The sequence below is a fragment of the Cryptomeria japonica genome, chromosome 4 (assembly GCF_030272615.1).
Source record: "Cryptomeria japonica chromosome 4, Sugi_1.0, whole genome shotgun sequence".
NCBI classification, from domain to species: Eukaryota; Viridiplantae; Streptophyta; class Pinopsida; order Cupressales; family Cupressaceae; genus Cryptomeria; species Cryptomeria japonica.
Genome location: NC_081408.1, coordinates 578644352 through 578665523, shown reverse-complemented (window position 1 = coordinate 578665523; position 21172 = coordinate 578644352). Strand labels below are relative to the sequence as shown.

Below are 21172 nucleotides of genomic sequence, written 5' to 3'. Positions count from 1 at the left end.
AATAGTGAAATTTTCAGAGACCAGAAAGCTTTACTAACCTTGAGGGCACCAATATTCTTCTGCTTAATGTCAGCAGCCGAGTGGAGAGATGTGAACTTTGCAAGTGAAGTGACAAAAGCATCACGTTGAGTTTGCATACCCATGACAGCTGTAGCCTGAATTGCATAACGGAAGCCTTGAAGACACTCAAATGTTGACACTTCATCATCAGTTTGGCCCAGAGTAACACTAAATGCTGCTAGCATTGGAGCCCAGCAAACCTCCAACATGAACCTCAAGATTTCTATATCTGTGGCAGCATGATATACTGACCTGCAGATTTCAAGTTTATCAGTTTAGTTACCTGTGAAGAGCACTGCACCTAGAGCTAAATGTTTGAGCTAAATCTTAATACAACTTACTCAGATTTGCCAGTCTTTGCTTTAAATTGTTCTTGCATATGTCTAATAAGCTCGTCATTCTTCTGCATTACTTTCTCATCCCCACGCTTACGAATGACTAGATTAAGTATACTGTCTAAACCCAAAATCTTGTTTTCATTGGTAGGCTGTTTACTCGGAAGAGTTAAGGTATCTGCTTTCATTTTGATCTCTGACTTTACTATACGATCATATAAAGAACCAAGGTAACCTTCTGGTAAATCCTTTCCATCATCTATTCCTCTATTGTTTCTTAAAAAATCAGCTTTTGACATCTGCAATACAAGATATTGTAAAATGTAGCACCTAAATTGTACTCCAAGTAAATCTGAGTTTGCAAATTGAATTTATCTGCAAAAACATATATAAAGAGATGAAATCTAAATACAAACCTTGTTTTTGACCATTGGATTGTGTGCATCTGTGTTGAGCAAGATCACAGAATAAGCAAGCACGTATGCAGTGTCTGCACTAGAAAATGCCTTTGGATAGCATTTGCAATAGCGCTCTGAAAATTTTTCCATAATGCGATCAATTTTCTGTGCTTCACCAGGTAATCTGAAACCTTGTAAAAAAGACCTAATTGCTTGATCAAATTCCATTCCTTCAAAATCAAAAGAGTCAGCATATGCATGCATGACTCTCAGAGGAAGACCTTCCCTTTCTCCTAAATAATCCCCAATCATAGTCTGATTCAAGCCAGAAGCTTTTTTCAAGAATGTTGCTATCTCCTCAGGTGTGTCCCCAATCTTTTTTGCATTGACAAGAAATTCAATGCCCTTACCTGGCTTTCTGTTGAAAAGTGAAATCCCTTCCTGCTTAGTCATTTAGTAGTGCATGTTATTGTACCATTTGATAAGATTTCTGTACATTTGGGAGATATTTAACACAGCACAATAACAAAATCGTGAGATGAATGGATAAAGCAAAAAGATAAAATCATTTACCTGTAGTTCCAGTTTGTAAGCACGACGCTGCTCAAATGTAGCAGCTTCTGATATATCTTTGTTGGTTTCCCCAAGCAGCTGCACTCCATTCGCTGCATCCTCACCAGTTCCATTTGCTGGACTTGTATTTGTAGTATCTGAATTCTGATCATCTGCTACAGAAGTTCTTGGCAACTGAGAATCTGGCATGTGTAACTGTCTGTTCATCCAAACTCCCATAGATCTACAGATTCCAACCAAGCATTTGATGGCTTCCAGTTTAAATGTAGCATCCTGCACAGGAGACAATATAGTAGCAGCTCCTGGATGCACACCTTGAGCAGTTTTCAAGAGTCCATTGACCATCCTGCAAATTTCTGGCAGCATTTAGACTATTATGAAATATGCTGCAATTTATTCCAGAGCGCACACAAAGAAAAATCCAAATGCTAGCAAGAAATATAAATAAAAACAACCCAGCAAAAAACAATTGAAACTAGAAAAAATTTCCATTATAACTTAATAAAATTTATTGCATTAAAAAAAAGTACTTATCCTTATGGGAATTATCAAAAAGACTTTAAAGCACATATATAAAGTGAAAAAGACATGCACCTTTCAAAAATATTTGGAGATTCAACATCACAGTCATAATTAACAAAAATGTCAACCAGAATTTGTGGATCTGTGCAAAGTTTATCCAGGAAACGAAGAGCTATCATCTTATGCTGAAAGTTTGGCTGAGCAACATTTTCTAGGGCGCGGAGAATTAGCATTGGAAAAAAGACTCCAATCTCAGCCTTCAGTCCAGCTCTGAATCTTGATACCAAACTCATAAAGATAGTGCAGTTAAGTTGAAAAATGTTTGTCAGTGACAATGTGCTGTTCTTCAGAAGTGACAGACAGAGATACTGTTTGATTGCACCAAGAAACCTGTTCAAATGCCAGCAAGCATGCATCAGCCAAAAAAAAAGTGATGATCATGATATTTATTTGAGTGACCAGTTTGAGCAATTGTCTTGTTAGCATAATAATGATCATGTATTTAGAAGAAAAATCATTCATGAATTCAACATGAAGTTATAGACAAGGATATCAAAAAATAAAAATACTGGGTCACACATATCTGCAGAGCATGCACATCCATGTATTTGAACACACAACGTAGACACTTCCCCCAATCCACATACAAGCATAAACACCTGATTGTTGTTTCACTATTTTCCCTTTGGCAACATCTCCGTATAAAAATATTTCGTATTATCCATTACAAGCTGTCTAACATCAAAGTATACTGCAATATGTACTTTCTAAATAGTTTAATTTTCAATAAATCATTTGTTTTATTGAGCCACTTTGTGGGTAGTTGAAAAGGATTATACTCAGTCCATGTGTGTGAAAACCGGCACCTATCCCTTAAAAGCTTTAGCGATGGTTCGTCTGGTAAGCTATCTAAAGAAGACTAAAAATATGGAAAAACATCATTGGCCTAAGTTGATTATGGAGGAAAGACTAGATAGAAGGAAAAACAAATGGCTGAAACAAAATGGCAAATGGATGAAAAAATGGGACATGAGTATACAAGAATGCCCAGACATCAATGAAGAAATAAAAAATTTGTGAAGGAAAAATTCAGGAGCAGGTTATGGACAAAACAAGATGGACGTAAAAAAGTCTATTATATAACAGAATTCAACCCCACATAAGATCAAGAAGAAAAAGCCTACATAGGAGCAAATATTAAATGGAAAGCAAAAATGCTAATGGCTCAGTTAATAACCAGCTCTCATCATTTGAGGTATGAAACAGGTAGATGGATGATGCCTAAAGAAGAGTGGGAAAAGAGGATATGCTTATTTTACAACACAGGAGCAGTAGAGACGGAATGGCATTTTGTTTTGGAATGCCCAACATTCAATGACATCCAGGCCATTTATGAAGACATTTTGAAAACGGACAATTTAAACACTTTGTTTGAAGAAACAAAACTCGAAAAAACAGCAAATCTGTTGATAAAAATTCACTGCAGAAGAGCAGACCTTGAGAAGAGGTCACATGCAGATTAAGGTCATGGTGCCCTGATTTTGTATGGTGTGCGATGTCCGTGGGTCCCATAGGATCCTTTGGCCTCGTGGACGTTATTAAAATCCTTCATTTCATTTCAAGCAATAGTATCTTTAAGGACCCTCTTCAGCTCAAGGATACTCACAAAAGCAAAGGAGATAATTCCTTTCCTGTCATAGTGCAATTAATGAACACAACCCCAGGATTCAAAAATGATTTAAATGGAACTATGAATTAAAATCAGGCCTCGTAAGAAGAAACCCCTCTATCTGAGAACCTAATCATAAAATTATTTCGTCTTTTTACACCTCATAAGCATCATCATTTAGGAGAATGTGTCTTGATATTCATGTCATTAATAAAGAATTCATATTAGCAGCTATAGCATTTAAGAGTGCATAGGTTTTCCCTACCGACCACTCATTTTAGAAACATTTAATCAAAGATTATTGTCTAGCAGAGTCAGAACACCCTTGTTGGCTGCTCATAAAATTCTTTCATCTTTCACTCCTCATTTGAACCATCATTTAGAAGAATGTCTTGATAATCATGTCAATGATAAAGAATTCATATCTGCAGCTATTCCACTTATGAGACATAGGTTTTCTCTGCTAACCAATCATTTCAGTACCAAAAATCATAGATTATTGTCTAAGGGAATCAGATCATCCTTGTTGGTTACTCATAAAATTCTTTCATCTTTTTCCTCCTCATACCCACCATCATTTATGAGAATATGTCTTGATAATCATGTCATTGATAAAGAATTCATATTTGCAGCTATTCAATTTACGAGTGCATAGGTTTTCCCTGCTGACCAATCATTTTAGTACAATTTGATCATACATTATTGTCTAGGGGAGTCAAATCATCCTTATTGGTTGCTCATTAAATTCTTTCATCTTTTTACTCCTCATATGCATCATCATTAGGAGAACAAATCTTGATAATCATGTCATTATTAAAGAATTCATATTTGCAGCTATACCATAAATGAGTGCGTAGGTTTTCCCTGCTGACCAATCATTTCAGAACCATTTTATCGTAGTCTATTATCTAGGGTAGTCCGATCATCCTCATTGGTTAACACCATTCTCCTTGACCCATATTTTCTTGCAACAGGTTCAAATAGACATTATACATTGTAGAAAGCTACCACTCTGAACTTTCCCAATATGGAGGGTCAAGAACATTATTGCCATTTATGACTGCCAAATCACTCTTGACCTTATTATTCATCCTCCATACTCAATTCAAAGCATTGTCTGTTTTTAAATAGAATTTGTCACCATAATTACCATATTTGAATGGCTTTAGCAGCTTAGAGAGGGGGTGTGTTGGACAAAGTTTGGGGTTTCAGAAAAGTTCAGAAAAGGTTGGGAAAAGGTTCAACATCATGGAACATATAAAACGTCACATACCCCCTGGGAATAATCACACAATCTGATTGAAGAGGATTTTAGTTAAATGCTTTCAAAGAAATAATCTCCTAATAAACTGTTGATTTCACCCATGAAGAGATCCCATAGCTCCCCTCCCCAAGATTTGAAATATTAAAAGATGTCTAAATAGCAATTTAGAGACTGTCAAGGCAACTCGGCCTCACTGAGTAGTAATAATCAGTATTCATCAAAGTTGCATGGACACGGATATGGATACAAATACAGATACTGCATCGTATATGGATACTTTTTTAAGACCCCCAATATGGATACGGCTGGATACAACATTCATAAAAAACACATACCCATACATTTAACACAATTTTCTAAGTTATTAGAGCATATTTTCATTATTTCAAAAGCAATATATGTAAATGATGTTCAATTTACATTCAATATGCAAGTTATATTCTAGATGATATTATCTTGTTTTATGTATTACTGATTTAAAATATAAATCTGACTATCTTCTTTTGATCATGGCAGGTAAGAGGAGCATTTATTAATTTCGATGTCCTTTCTCACGAATGCCATTTGATATATATAGCAGACTGGGTACGGTCAAGCAATGCCTTGACCGGCCATGTCTTTTAGACATGGCCGATCAAGACATTACTTGATCGTGCCCCTTCGCTAATCATAATAATAATACACGGTGTTTATTTACCAACAGATATCAAACAGTGTGTGCTTATATTAACACCCGATAACAATCGGTGTATGTTTATTCTACCACCCGATATTAATCGGTGTCACTCGATATCAATCGGTGCAAACATATGTTAACATCGATACTAATCGATGTTTGGTTTACACAATAATTGTTTGTTTATCATTAAATAAGTTAACCTAAATAAATCGGATTGCAATGGTTAACCCGATTTAATAATCGGTGAACAAATATGTAACCGATATTAAATCGGGATTCTATGATATAGAATGATAATCGACAGTTAAGCATTTTGATCGAACTAATTAGATTGATCATATACAAATAAAGAATGGTTTATCAAATGGAGGCTTGAAGTTATTCATCATAATTATCGATAAGATAAATGATTGAATGAGAGACTTCATTTATCTCTCATTCAATCATTTATCTTACCAAAGCTATCATGCATTAACACTCCCTCTTAGCTAGGTAAGATAAATGTAAACAATATATTCCAGCATCACAATTCAAATGATAGTTAGCATTCTTCACTCAATTTGACTCTCTAGGAAATCATATCACCTAATCACATGATATGAAGTATCACCTAAACACGTGATACAAATGTCCATCACGTCAAGCTTGTGATGACAGGATATCACCTAAGCATGTGATATCAGTATTGCCTAAACACACAATACTTAAGGATAATCATATGAGAAGGATTAAATTCTCATCTTATCCAAGTTGTGATACGTGCACTAACACCTTATACAAATGTTTCATCACAACACAATCATGGCACATCCATGACACATCCATGACACACCAGAGATCCAACATGATAACTGGTTCGGACATCATAAGATCGTCACCTTATAATGTCTACATACAAGTGTTCATTATCTTGAGAGATCGTCACCTCTTAGATATGAACCCAGGGGATAAGATCCAAAAAATGTCCTATCATGACAAAGAAGTTTACACATTAAACATCTTATAGATATGCAAATACAAATTACAAAGCAAATTACCTTTCTATCATACCTAAACCTTTTCTAAAGTGATCAACCTTCACTCTGGAAAGAGGTTTGGTCAAAATATTTGCAGTTTGATCTCTTGTACACACATATTCTAATTGGATCGCATTCCTGTCTACCATATCTCGCACATAGTGGTATGGAATCTCAATATGCTTGGATCTATCATGGAAAACACTGGATTTACTGAAAGTTTTATGCAGCTCTGGTTGTCACAATGTATAATAGTAGGTTTCATAGGTTCTCCAAACAACCCCACAAGCAACTTCCTAAGCCATACTACCTCTCGGGCAGCCATAGAAGCTGCAATGTATTATGCCTCGGTGGAGCTTTGAGCTACAGAAGACTGCTTCCTGCTGATCCAAGATATCATAGCTGAAAAAAGACTGAAGCAACACCCTGAAGTGCTTTTTCTGTCAGTCACAATTTCAGCCCAATCTGAATCTGTAAATCCATGTAGGTCTATATCAACTTTCTCATATTTGAAACCAAGGTTTAGGGTGCCTTGTAGGTATCTCATAATGTGTTTTACTGCAACCAGGTGCATCTCCTTCGATTCACACATAAATTGACTTAGAGCATTAAATGCATAACAGTTATTGGTCTTGTATTTACCAGGTACATCAGGGACCCAATCATCTGTCTGTATTGAGTAGGGTCAGTGGGTTGTGACTCTGCTGCTTCTTTAAGTTTATGTAAATTGGTTTCCATAGGAGAGGTCATGGGTCTACAGTTTAGCATTCCGAATCTTTTCAAAATATCCAAGGTATACTTTCCTTGGTTTAGTATAATGTTGTCAGAATTCTGCCATACTTCCAATCCTAGGAAGTAATGAAGGAGTCCCAAGTCCTTCATACCAAATTCTTTGGATAGATCTTTCTTGCATTGATCTATAAGGTGATCATTTCCTATGATTAATAAGTCATCAACATATAAAATCAATATTAGCATATCACCTTTATTTCTTTTGTAGTAGAGATTAGGATCTGCATCATTTTTGGAGAAGCCTAGTCCTAAGAGATAGGTGTCAATTCTTTCATACCAAGCCCTGGGAGCCTGTTTAAGCCCATAGAGAGCTTTCTTGAGTCTACACACATTAAACTCTGCATCATGAATTTCAAACCCTTCAGGTTGCTCTAGGTAGACTTCTTCTGAGATCTCACCCTTTAGAAAAGTTGTCTTAACATCCATCTGGTGTACCTTCCACCCCTTTGCTGTTGCAATGGCTAATACACCTCTTACTGATGTATACCTGGCAACAAGTGCAAAGGTTTCTTCATAATCTATTCCTTCCCTTTGTGAGAACCCTCTAGCTACAAATTTGGCCTTGTGTTTTTCAATACTGTCGTCTGCAACATGTTTGATCTTGAAAAGCCATTTAGATGAAACCACAAATTTCTTAGTTGGCCTAGGAACAATCTCCCAAACATCATTTTTCATAATGGATTGATACTCTTCAGACATAGCATCCTTCCATACTTGATGTTCAAATGCATCTAATACATTGTCTAGTTCGGCTTTAGAGAGATCATTCATAAGGGCAACATAGCTAGTGAATTTATTAGGCCTTTTGCTTTCCCTGAAGGTTTCTAAAGGAGCAACAAACTTATGAGCTTCTTCTACAGTCTTGGTGGCCCATAGTGGTCTTTTCTTGAGGTTTTCTCTAGGTGGACTTTGAGTTTCACTTATAGTTTCCTCAGGATTCTCCCTCTGAAGCTCAGGAGTAGGATCTCTATCTATGCTAGGGGTGGGGATATAGACTTCAGGGTCTAGAGAGCTTTGGGCTCTTTTGAAGGTTGTCTTCTTCAAAGATCACATCCCTACTTAGTTCAATATTCGATCCTGTAGGCCTTGGAGGTTTCACTATATCCTACAAGGATTCCCCTTTTTCCAGAAGGCTCTAATTTTAATCTTTTATCCCTGGGTACATGAATATAGACAGGGCATCCAAATATCCTAAGGTGGCTAATATCAAGTTTTGATTTAGTAAAGACTTCCTCAGGGGTCTTATCTTCAAGATGAGAGTGAGGACATCTGTTTTGAATATATACAGCAGTGCTAGTTGCTTCTGCCCAAAAATTGACATTCAGATTCTGATCAAGAATCATAGCTTTGGCAGCTTCAACGATTGTCCTATTTTTCCTCTCAGCTATCCCATTTTGTTGAGGGTTATAGGGTATTGTTAACTCCCTCTTAATCTCTGAATTTTTACAAAACTCTTTAAATAATTCTGATGTGTATTCCCCCCCATTATCAGTTCTTAGGGTTTTAATTTTGTTACCAGAGTAGTTCTCTATTAGTGATTTGAATTCTTTAAACCTATTAAGGATCTCAAAAATCCCTCCAATGAGGTATAGACATAGGTCCACATACATCAGAATGAACTAACTCTAAAATTTTACTTGTTTTCCTAGTACTATTCTGAAAAGCACCCTTAGTATTTTTACCTAGGGCACATCCTTTGCATGGCCCTGAATGATATTGCTTTAACTTAGGTAGACCTGTGACAAGGTCTCCCATTGATGATAAAGCTCTAAAATTTAGGTGGCCTAGTCTTCTATGCCAGACTTCTTTAGCATCTGTAGTTTCATGAATTAGGGCTAGGTTGGGCTCTGTGCATAGCTCATACAAGTAGCCTTGTCTTTGACCAATCATTTTAGCTTTTTTGATGGATGAGTTCTTTGGCCAAGCCAATACTTTGTTGTCCATGAAGGTCACTTTGTATCCATTGTCCTCCAGTGCTGATATTGAGACTAGATTTCTCTTAATGTCTGATACATATAGTACTCCTTTAAGTTGTAATGATACACCTTACTTTAGTTTGATGGTGCAAGTTCCAACTCCTTTGATCGGATGTATAGAGTCATCTCCGATAGTTACTTCCTCATCATTCTCCTCTTTCATGGAGTCTAGTACTTCTCTAAATCCTGTAATGTGTCTGGATGAGCCACTGTCGATCACCCAGGAGTTAACTTTATTAGATGCTTGGTTTGTGAGTGCTGAATAGAGTACATACTTCTTGGGGTCCTCTTCCCTTTTAGATTTTCCTGTTTTGGCAAAAATGGCTTGCTTAGCTCTTTCTAGTATTTGGCAACATGGTGCCCAAATTTGTCACATCTGTAACATTGAATCTGAGAAAGGTCCTTCTTGAAGGTGTTCTTGTCGTGACGACTTTTTCTTTTCCTGAATTGTTTCTGCTTACTTTTCTTGTTTGAGTTTGTATTTAGAACTTGGAGATCTTCATCTATATTCTTTTGCTTGATCCCTTTCTTATTTTGCCTTGATTCCTCCTAGAAATTCATCCCTTGCACTGATGCCTTGGATGAATGTTTCCCATACGCTAGGCAACCCATCTAGAGCAATGAGAGTTAATTCTTTGCTTTGGATCTCATATCCAAGGGTTGTCAGTTCATCCCTTAGGGCAGATATTCGCATGGAGGCATTGACTGATTCTCCTTTGATCATGGCTATGTGATTTATTTCTCTTTTTAAAGCCAAGGTTCTACTGGCATTAGATATCTCAAATGCATCTTCAAGTGCTTTGAACATGTTGAAGGTTGTTTCATGTTTCCTTATGGTGGGCATAATATTGTTTCTTACCCCATCAACTATGATTTTAATAGCCTTCTCATTTCCCTCTCCAAGTTGTTTTGTCAGGTTTAGTCTCAGGTTCTACAGTTTCAGTTTTTACAAATGATTTGATTTTATTTTCTTTTAGAATCATTTGAATTCTGAACTTCCATGTTGAGAAGTCATCACCTCCTCCGAGTCTATCTTCAAATCTGATAGCGCTAGCCATTTGAAGAATTGTGATGTTGAATATATGCTTGATTTGAATTTTCCGCAAAATTGAACAGCCTCAAGTTCGATTTAACCTAGCTCTGATACCATGTAAATGATGTTCAATTTACATTCAATATGCAGGTTATATTCTAGATGATATTATCTTGTTTTATGTATTACTGATTTAAAATATAAATCTGACTATCTTCTTTTGATCATGGCAGGTGAGAGGAGCGTTTATTAATTTCGATGTCCTTTCTCACGAATGCCATTTGATATATATAGCAAACTGGGTATGGTCAAGCAATGCCTTGACCGGCCATGTCTTTTAGACATGGCCAATCAAGACATTACTTGATCGTGCCCCTTCGCTAATCATAATAATAATACACGGTGTTTATTTACCAACAGATATCAAACGGTGTGTTCTTATATTAACACCCGATAACAATCGATGTATGCTTATCGGTGTATGCTTTGTCTTAACCCCCGATAACAATCGGTGTATGTTTATTCTACCACCCGATATTAATCGGTGTGTCACTCGATATCAATCGGTGCAAACATATGTTAACATCGATACTAATCAATGTTTGGTTTACACGATAATTGTTTGTTTATCATTAAATAAGTTAACCGAAATAAATCGGATTGCAATGGTTAACCCGATTTAATAATCGGTGAACAAATAATGTAACCGATATTAAATCGGGATTCTATGATATAGAATGATAATCGACAGTTAAGCATTTTGATCGAACTAATTAGATTGATCATATACAAATAAAGAATGGTTTATCAAATGAAGGCTTGAAGATATTCATCATAATTATCGATAGGATAAATGATTGAATGAGAGACTTCATTTATCTCTCATTCAATCATTTATCTTACCGAAGCTATCATGCATTAACAATATAGACACATAATCGTACCATAAATAATTATAAGTTGATTTAACAATTTACGATATGCAAAAATAGCAGAGTTGCATTGGAAGATAACCCAAAAATTTGGTGCAAGCTTTGTTTACACCATTTTTTTTCTAAATTGCATGAATGGAGTTTTTTTAATTAAATTTAGGAAGATTTACGTCAAGTTTTGAAAATATCAGATCACATAGTATTTGGCACGGTTGGAGAATCAAGGTTTTTTGGGCATGCGTGGGTACAATATCCGACGTGTATCCGGGCCATATCGAATACATATCTGTTTCGGATACTAGGATACGTGTGCCCAAGGAGGTACAGAGGAGCATCCGGCTACTCTAGTATTCATATTAATGTGACAGCATGAACAATGATCATGTGAGAGAAGCAATGTAATGTCAGTCAACCCGCCAAGTAAAATCTAGGTAAAACGTAAGGCAAAAAGTGAAAAACTTCTAACTATGGAAAAAGATTCTAATGATTCTTGGATACAATTTTGCTTCTTCTAAGAAACTCAACATTGTTGAACAACATTTGTCATTAATTTATGTGCTAGTATTGAAGAAAGTATAATACAAGAGAAGCAATAGCATGCCAACAAGCCCATAGGAGAAACCAGAGCTAAAATTGTAAGTTGGAGGTATATTTGAACAATTTCCAAGTATCAATCTACCATACTTGAGGGATTCTTAAACAGCTTCGATAAGGTATATTTTTTAGATTTAATAATTTTAAACTAATTGATATTTTGCATAGTAAGTTGTACATTGTAGGAGGCCATGCAAGTTTCGTTCTCTGACATTCTTTTACTTTTTCACTCACATATTTGGTTTACAAAATCAAGTTCAGCAGACCCAAATAGGTAAGTACCTAGCCAAACCATTGCCAAATACAAGCAATTCTAGTGATTGTGTTTCTTGAGGATGCTTTCCATTAAGCTTCTTAAACTATGTTGTCGGTTCGGCTCCCAGAGGCCGGAAATAGGTGAGGGTTTGATTCCAGTTTGAGTCCGTTAGCAATGCAGCCCCAAGTTCGCCCAAGGTACCACCCTCCTAGAGGCTGGAAATGGGTGGGTTTGGTTCTGATGCAGCCCAGAGTGGTACCCTAGTTGAACCCGCTGGCGAGGGCATCCAAAAACTGACCCTACAAATATTAAAAAAAAATACATTTATAAATAACCACCACCAAATACCTAATTTTGCCCTCACTTTGCTTTCTTCGGTCATTGCAACTCATTTCCTCTAAACAAAACATCATTCTCACCATTTTTCTCCTCCAAGCTAGTTTTCTTTGGCAATATACAACAATGATTAAACAAATGTCTGGTGGTGAGAGTTCTCTTTGGCGATGTAACCTTTGCAGCAAAGAGCAAACAAGCTCCTATTATCGATTGAAAGCTCACTTATATGCCATCCCTGGACACAGAAATAAAGCTTGTCAGGGGCCAGATGACAAAGGGCTGCCACATGATCTAATAATATCTCATATTAAAGAAGAAGAGGATGCCAACATGAGAAGCAACAAATCAAAGACTAATGATTATCCTCTTGCCAAGGAAAGATCAAAGACACCTCCTAGTAATAGTGGCTTGACACAACCAGCTGGCCCACATCCTTTCATGTCAATGCCACCATCTTTTGGACCAAAGGATGTTTCGGTTGCACGAAAAAGAGGCTCATTAGATAGGACCTTCAAAAATGAAATCAGAGAGATTGCAGATCAAAGCATTGCTCATTGCATTTATATCAATGGGTTTCCTTTCAACATTGTTAGAACACCTTATTGGCGGGAGATGGAGAATACCCTTTGCAATACACCTCCTCATTATGTTAGTCCCAAGTATGAAAAGGTGAGAAAAGGCAAAAGCTTCAGTAGAGAAATTATTGAGAGTGATCAAAGATACATGGCCAAAAACAAGTGTCCATTTCTGATGGATGGAAAGATTGCAAAAATAGACCATTGGTCAAAGTTATAGCAGTGTCCCCTAAAGGAGCAATGTTTTTGTAGGCAATGGATTGTGATGGACAAGTAAGAGATGCAAGTTTCATCCCAATATTTTCATAGAATCCATTGAGATGGTGGGGATTAAAAATGTTGTCCAAGTCATAGCAAACAATGCTAAAAAATTGTAGGGCAATTGGGTCTATAGTGGAGGCTACATATAGTCACATTTTTTTGGACACCATGTGCAGTCCACTCATTTTAATCTTGCAAAATATTGGCATACAAATTGAATGGGTCAAACAAGTATACACGAAGGTCGAGAAGATCCAAGTGTTCGTGACTAATCATCACATATCACAAGCCATATTCAAGACCTTCTCCAAGTTGGTGTTGTTGAAGGTAATTTAAATTTTATTTTTTAATTTTTTAATTTTTATTTTGTTATAGTTGATATATGACATGTATTTTTTATGCCATGTTAGGTTGTCGAAACATATTTGCATCTCACATAGTCATCTAAAGATGACTTGTGAAAATGCAAGGGGCCTTGAGTTCTATGGTCATCAACACCTTGTAGACTGTATGGAGGCAATCAAACATAGAAAAAGCCCAAAAAGTAAAAGCATGGGTCCTTGATGATAAGTGGTGGGCTCGTGTGGAATATGTTTTGAGTTTCATTGAGCCCATCATCAGCATGGGGCAATCAAATGCAAAAGAGCCCAAAAAGTAAAAGCATGGGTCCTTGATGATAAGTGGTGGGCTCATGTGGAATATGTTTTGAGTTTTGTTGAGCCCATCGTGAGCATGAGGCAATCAAATGCAGAAAGAGCCCAAAAAGTAAAAGCATGGGTCCTTGATGATAAGCGGTGGGCTCGTGTGGAATATGTTTTGAGTTTCGTTGAGCCCATCATGAGCATGATTAGCTATGTTGATTCTAATTGTTGATGTATGTAGCTAGGTCGGAGCCCATCTAGGGCCAACCTAGCACACGTAGCGTGTATGTGGTCCTGCCGACCTTAGAAGGCATAATGATTTTTGTGTTAGCCGGACCCTAAGTGGCCAATATATGTAACTTGTAAATCTCTCATATGTAATTTGTATTTAATCATGACCTATCCCTCTTGGTGCCAAAATTGACAAGGCCGACCTAAGATAAATTAGGATGCATGATCACCTGCATATACAAGTTGGAGAGTGAGCATCTATGATCCATTCAGCAAGATCAATCATCCACTCAGCAAATTCAGCGAACTACTAGTGTCAGCGAATCACTCCTTAGCATCAGAAAATCGCTCCTTAGTTATAGTGAATCACCCTTCAAGGTGAGCGAACCATATCCCAAAGTCAGCGAACTGTTTGTAGAGACATCGAACCATATCCCAAGGTCAGCGAACTGTTGTAGAGACAGCGAATCATATCCCTAGGACAGCGAACTGGTTTCCAATGACAGCGAACATTATTGTAGGGTCAGCAAACACATTACAGATAAGTTCTATGTTTGCCCTAATTTGCAGACCTAATACTACTGTGCTGATGTTAAATGCTTCATGTGCTGATGTTAAATGCTTCATGTGCTGAAGCTAAATTGTAAAGATACCTACTGATTATTGAATAATAAGATCTGAGAATTATAGCTGGGTTTTTCACCTCCAAGAAGGAGGTTTTCCCAGGGTATATTGGTGTTCTTTGTGTGCATTGAATTGATTGTTATCTATTTTGCTATTGTCTGATCTTAAAATTAACATGGTATCAGAGCTTGGTTCGAATTGATTGTGATCAGATTGATAGCAGCACTTCACCTTCTTCTCGCTATTTCCAGCATTGAAGATGGTGACCGGTTTAAAAGTTGAAGATAGACTTGACGAAGCTTTGAACTTCACCTTGTGGAAGGTTAGAGTTCTTATTGCACTTGAAGAGAATGATCTACTTCAGTTTGTAGAAGGAAAAGATCAACCTGAGCCTGAAGATCAAGAAGAGAAACTCCAATTCAAGAAGAATGCTATCAAAGCAAAGAAGATCCTGATTGACTCCGTGAAGGATCACCTCATGCCTATCATTTCCAAGATGTCTACTGCCAGAGATATGTTCAAAACATTGGAAGGGATGTATGAGATCAACAACACAAGTAGAGCACTTGCATTGAAGCAGCAACTTCACCAAGTCAAGATGGCAAAGGGAGAATCAGTCATATCCTTCTTCATGAAGATTGCAGAATTGAGAGATCAGCTTAGCGCCATTGGAGATGAAGTTGTGGACAAGGATCTTGTCATGCTAGCTTTGAATGGCCTTCCTCACTCTTGGGAGCCATTTATCCAAGGCATAAGTGGGAGATCCAAATTTCCCAAATTTGATCGCCTTCGTGCTGATTGTATTCAAGAAGAGTCAAGGTTGATATCAAGAGGAATTGAGCATAATTATTATGATGTGGAAAATCAAGTCCTTGCTACACACACTTCTATGGAAAGAGGCAAAAGAAGAAAGAGGGATAGAGATAGAGGTCCCGATCTTGTTCCGAAAAAGGACTTATCTCACATTCAATGTTTTAGGTGTGACAAGTATGGCCACATTGCTCGAGAGTGCAAATCTAGGTCTACCCTCTAGTTTCTTCTGCAGAAGTTGACATAGGGACACCTCAGGAGGAGCCAAGGTCAAATGTCAACCCTAAAGGGTTCTTGTTCTAAAAGGAGGAAATGTCATTTTTCCAGCTTCAAAGGGAGACTGACATTTCAGCTTCAGAGGGAGCCTGACATTCCAGCTTTAGAGGGAGCCATGTCATCATGAAGATTTGGTTAATACATTTTTCTCTGTGATGGAGAAATTTGAAGTGAAAGCCCTTGTTAATGAGTTCTTCTCTGTGAGGAAGAAGTTCGAGGTGCAATCCCTTGTTAATGAGTTCTTCTCTATGAGGGAGAAGTTTGAGGTGCAATCCCTTGTTGATGCATTCTTCTCTGCGAGAGAAATTTGAGGTGAAAGTCCTTGTTCTGCCCTCTACGAGTAGGCATGGTGGAACCACCCTCTGTGAGTAGGCATGGTGGTAATGCACTCTTCTCTGGGAAAAGTTTGAGGTGAAAGCCCTCTTCCACCCCCCTCCGAGTAGGCATGGTGGATCCACCCTCTGCAAGTAGGCATGGTGGATGTCATAGCACTTATGCTTGTTCACCCTCTGGGAGTAGCCATGGTGGTTATATGTATCTACATTTTTCATGGGAGCAGCCATGTAGCTCGGATCTTGAGAAGGTCTCCTCCCTAGCTAAGAGGGAGTGTTGATGCATGTAGCTAGGTCGGAGCCCTTCTAGGGCCGACCTAGCACACCTAGTGTGTATGTGGCCCTGCTGACCTTAGAAGGCATAAATGATTTTTGTGTCAGCCGGGCCCTAAGTGGGCGATATATGTAACTTGTGATCATATAACTTGTGATCGTGTAACTTGTAAATCTCTCATATGTAATTTGTATTTAATCGTGACCTATCCCTCTTGGCGCCAAAATTGACAACACCGACCTAAGACAAATTAGGATGCATAATCACCTGCATATACAAGTTGGAGAGTGAGCATCTATGATCCATTCAGAAAGATCAATCATCCACTCAGCAAATTCAGTAAACTACTAGTGTCAGCGAATCACTCCTTAGCATCAGCAAATCGCTCCTTAGTAACAGCGAATCACCCTTCAAGGTGAGCGAACCATATCCCAAAGTCAGCAAACTGTTTATAGAGACATCGAACAATATCCCAAGGTCAGCGAACTGTTGCAGAGACAGCGAATCATATCCCTAGGACAGTGAACTGGTTTCCAGTGGCAGCAAACCTTATTGTAGGGTCAGCGAACACATTATCTGGTCTGCAATTCACTTAGCAGTGACAGTGAACAGTGAACACCATTCTCCCTTGCAGCAGCGATCACATTGTACATTGCAGATAAGTTCTATGTTTGCCCTAATTTGCAGACCTGTCACCTAACACTACTATGCTGATGTTAAATGCTTCATGTGCTGAAGCTAAATTGTAAAGATACCTACTGATTATTGAATAATAAGATCTGAGAACTATAGCTGGGTTTTTCACCTCCAAGAGGGAGGTTTTCCCAAGGTATATTGGTGTTCTTTGTGTACATTGAATTGATTGTTATCTATTTTGCTACTGTCTGATCTTAAAATTAACACTAATAGCCCATATTTGAATGATATATATGATGGCATGGACTCCATAGTGGAGAGATTAAGAACAATATTAGAGGCCAAGGAGCATGACCCAATGAAAACATTTTTCGAAATTGTGCAACAAATTATTGTTGACCGTTAGAACAAGATGACCACCCCCTTACATCTCTTAACATTTGCTTTGTTGCCAAAATATTATACCAAAGAGGTATTTGCATTGCCAAGGAGGGTGGCACCATATAGAGCTGGGGAGGTTGCTACTGGTTATAAGGTTGGATTTAGAAAGATATATATATAGATGAAGAAATTCTAAGTATTGTCTTGAGCGAGTTTGACCAATTTGTATCTTCAAAAAGTCATGATATTTTTGCTCTTCATGACAAATATAAGATGAGTGCAAATGAGTGGTTGTATGTACATGGTCAAGGCTCCATTTACTCACAGCCTCTTGCAATTAAAATTTTCTCCCAATCATGTAATTTTTTATTTTTATCATTGTTCATTCAATGCCAACATACTATATATCATCTTAACATATTTTTTTTATCTATGTTTTAAATTCTGATTCTTGAATTATAAAATTAAATACTAAATGTTGTCTACAAACTCAACAAGTTGCAAGTTCTTCTCCAGCTGAAAAGAATTGGAGTACATACTACATCCACTCGTTCAAACACAACATTTGGGTGCAAAAAAAGTAAAGGATTTGGTCTACATACACTCCAACCTTCATCTATTGTCACACAAGAAACCTGAATACAATGAGCGTGTGGCAAGGAATTGGGATCTAACCCCTGAGGGTGCGACAAAGAATTGGTATCTAGCCCCTCCCTGTGCTGATTTAGATGCTACAGTTGCACAGCTTGCCCGAGTCTCTATAGATGAGGCAGCTCTTGCACTTAACACAGACACAGCTAGTGGGAGTGGCAATCTAATGGATTGTGTTTCAAAAGAAGTTGAACCAATTGTTGATCTTGATGATTCTGATGAAGATGAATATTAATATTAAAAATCGATTGTAATTTGAATTTTCATTGTGTAATGCCATTTTGAGACTTGAATATTATCATTTTTGCAAATTATGAATATGATATTATAAGGCATTTAAAATTTTATTTATTGGCAATTATGCATCTACGAGTATAACTCTTCTTATAGTTATATTTTATAGTTATATATATAGTCGTACCCATACCCATACACAAAGAAAAAAAGTTGCCATACCTCTATATCCAAACCCATATCCCGTACCTGAATCAGCAACTTAGAGCTTTTATTGTTTGTACAGAGAAAAAATTGTGGTTGAAGCCTGTAACAATAGCTGTGCGAAACTACATTTAAATATATGATCACTCATAAATATGTATATTGGCGTGAATGTTAAATGGTGTAGTGATCTAGAAAATTATATTATTTATCATTTACTTTCACACACAATGCTACTTGAGAAAAAAACTCAAATACAGGAAGAAAAATATCACTGTGGGAATCTCCTACTCCCCCTCATTCAAAAAGAAATGAATCATCCTGATTCATAATTAACTCAAAGTGACATCCAATTCATTTAAATATGGTTGAAATGCACCACAAATTGGTAAGTTATGCACAATAAAATTTAACCTTTGTGCGATTTATTATTATTTATTACTTTTTTCATCTTGGCAAACTGTTACCCTTTATTATCCTCGTAAAGAATCATGAAGTGAACCATAAACATAAATTTCACAGAAAAGAACAAAGTTTATTCAAAGAATAGCATCTACAGTTAGAAAAGATAGTGAAACAGGAAAAATTCTGTAGAAACATATATACGAATACAATCATCAGTACTCTAATTTACCTCTTGCTTGTTTGGAAAACTGATCCAGCATTCTCAAGCAATATCTTCAGCAACTCCAGTGAAAGAATCTTCCCTCTCATCAACACCTGCTCCACAGAACCACCTTCTTCTGTGGCTGTCTTCATTGAAAGCTTACACAAAGCCCTGAATACTAAAAATGCATCGCGGCGTAGTTTATTACTGATCTGAAATTCAAGATCTCCGCCATCTTTCTCTGCATCTCCATTTACTAAATCACCATTCCTTGCACTCTCAAAAATGCCAATCTCCCAATATTTAGCATCCAGCATATCCTTGTCGGTCAATTGATCAGACAAATATTCTGGATCTGCACTGCCACCATCACCGGAAACAGTGGCCTTAAATGCATCATCATCCTCATGCCCCATAGACTTCAACGAAGTAGTGGGATTCAACACCCCTTCAATGTCCTCAATTACTTTGCTAATAAAATTCTGCACAAAATGAAGCACATTGATATAGTCAACTGGGGATGATTTTTCACTCGTTTCGAAGAGATCTGCAACAACAATGGGCTGCACCGGAACAGTGGAAGAATCAGCCTCCATTCTACGAAATACAATAACAAGCATCTGTACCAGTGAAGCCTTAGCAGTGACTTGATTGACAACATTCTTACTCCCCAAGTAAATATTATAGCAAGTTCTCACAATCTGAAGCAGGGTATCACCATGAATATGCAGTGACACTGATGTCACCGCAGAAAGTAAAGTCTTGAGCACAACAAGCTCCATGTTTTCATCTCCCAGATCATGGCATTTACACACCGACTCAAAAATCTGAAACAAGTTAGGGTTTCCCCTCTCCCTACTGTCAACTTCACCACATAAATGCGAATAAATGATCAATTTCTGAATACAGTTCACGGCAGGCTCAATGACCTTGACAGATCCAGTGTCACAGGCCATAAGCAAGGGTTCCAGTATGAATTCTTCATCGGAAGGGCTAAAACAAGCCAAATTATTATTGAACAGACAACAACTAAATAGATCTTTTTCAGAAGTTTCAGAAGAGTCTGATATTATTTCGGGAAGCTTATCCAGCACGGCTTTGCAATGGGTAACCAGTTTGTTATGCTTTCGCCATGCAGCATTCTTAATTATTTTGTCAAGCGAAGTTCCCAGAACACGACCCAGCCGGGTACTACCTCCTAGGGTTTGGGAAGACGCCATTGTTGCCTACAGGTAAGATCTCAACTTCATGAATTTTCCTCTCTACTTTATTCTTACTGCAAACCCTTATTTGCACTATACCTCTCAAATCCTTTCAATTTCTTCAGGCTGGGAACCCTTAATTGTATTGTTCTTCGACAATTCAGACTAAATACCTATGGCAATTCTCTATATTTTGAAAAAACCATGTTTGCGTCATTCTACAGCAATTCAGATTAAATATCTATCGCAATTCTCTATATTGTTGAATTGAGTTAGCTCCTACGTTTTTCCTAAGAATTTATAAAGCAGAACGAAGATCTTCCTTTTCTAAATAAATGTAGATCCAAAAGATTTCCATTTTTTCCCAACAAATTAGAGATGTAAGAATTTATTTATTTTCCGTTGCAGGCTTACCGGCATCGCCTGCCTCCTGTTATTATGAGGCCGGAAGCGCTTTAATAAATTTTTTTGCATTTGAATATTAGAAAATAGAAAACAAATGGCAATTTATATTTTTAGTGTTGGGCATTCTGCGGGAATCTTACTTGGTGCGTTGCGTGCCTAATGTATGCATGCGGTTGATTAGTCACTTCGAACTCGTTGCGTTATAAATGATAAATGATTAATACCGTGTATTTCTATTAAAAAAAACATTGTTCTTCCTATTTGTGACTACAAATCTGTTGTGGTAGCTCATAGAGGTAGCAGCGTTGGCTTGGACAATAGGTTTGTTCTTCATTGGTCTTAGGTTTGATTCTGAGGCTTGGATTCAACCGATGGGCTGCTTAGGTGGGCTGC

At 37.4% G+C, this 21172-nt stretch overlaps 1 protein-coding gene across 2 annotated transcripts in view; it reads right to left on the bottom strand.

The window, feature by feature from the left end:
- LOC131070962 (brefeldin A-inhibited guanine nucleotide-exchange protein 2) overlaps positions 1-20929 on the bottom strand; it is a 42354-nt gene extending 21425 nt beyond the window's left edge. The window contains exons 1-6 of one of the 2 annotated variants that reach the window (XM_058006672.2): positions 19200-20929; positions 1961-2278; positions 1367-1712; positions 812-1234; positions 402-694; positions 39-312 (exon numbers count right to left, since the gene is read on the bottom strand). In XM_058006672.2, coding sequence (XP_057862655.1) covers positions 39-312; positions 402-694; positions 812-1234; positions 1367-1712; positions 1961-2278; positions 19200-20392 — 2847 coding nt within the window. In that variant the 5' untranslated portion in view covers positions 20393-20929. Of the gene's footprint in view, positions 1-38; positions 313-401; positions 695-811; positions 1235-1366; positions 1723-1960; positions 2279-19199 lie in introns of those variants that run through there. The other variant, XM_058006673.2, reaches the window with a different exon arrangement.
- Between the last annotated feature and the right edge of the window lie 243 nt (positions 20930-21172).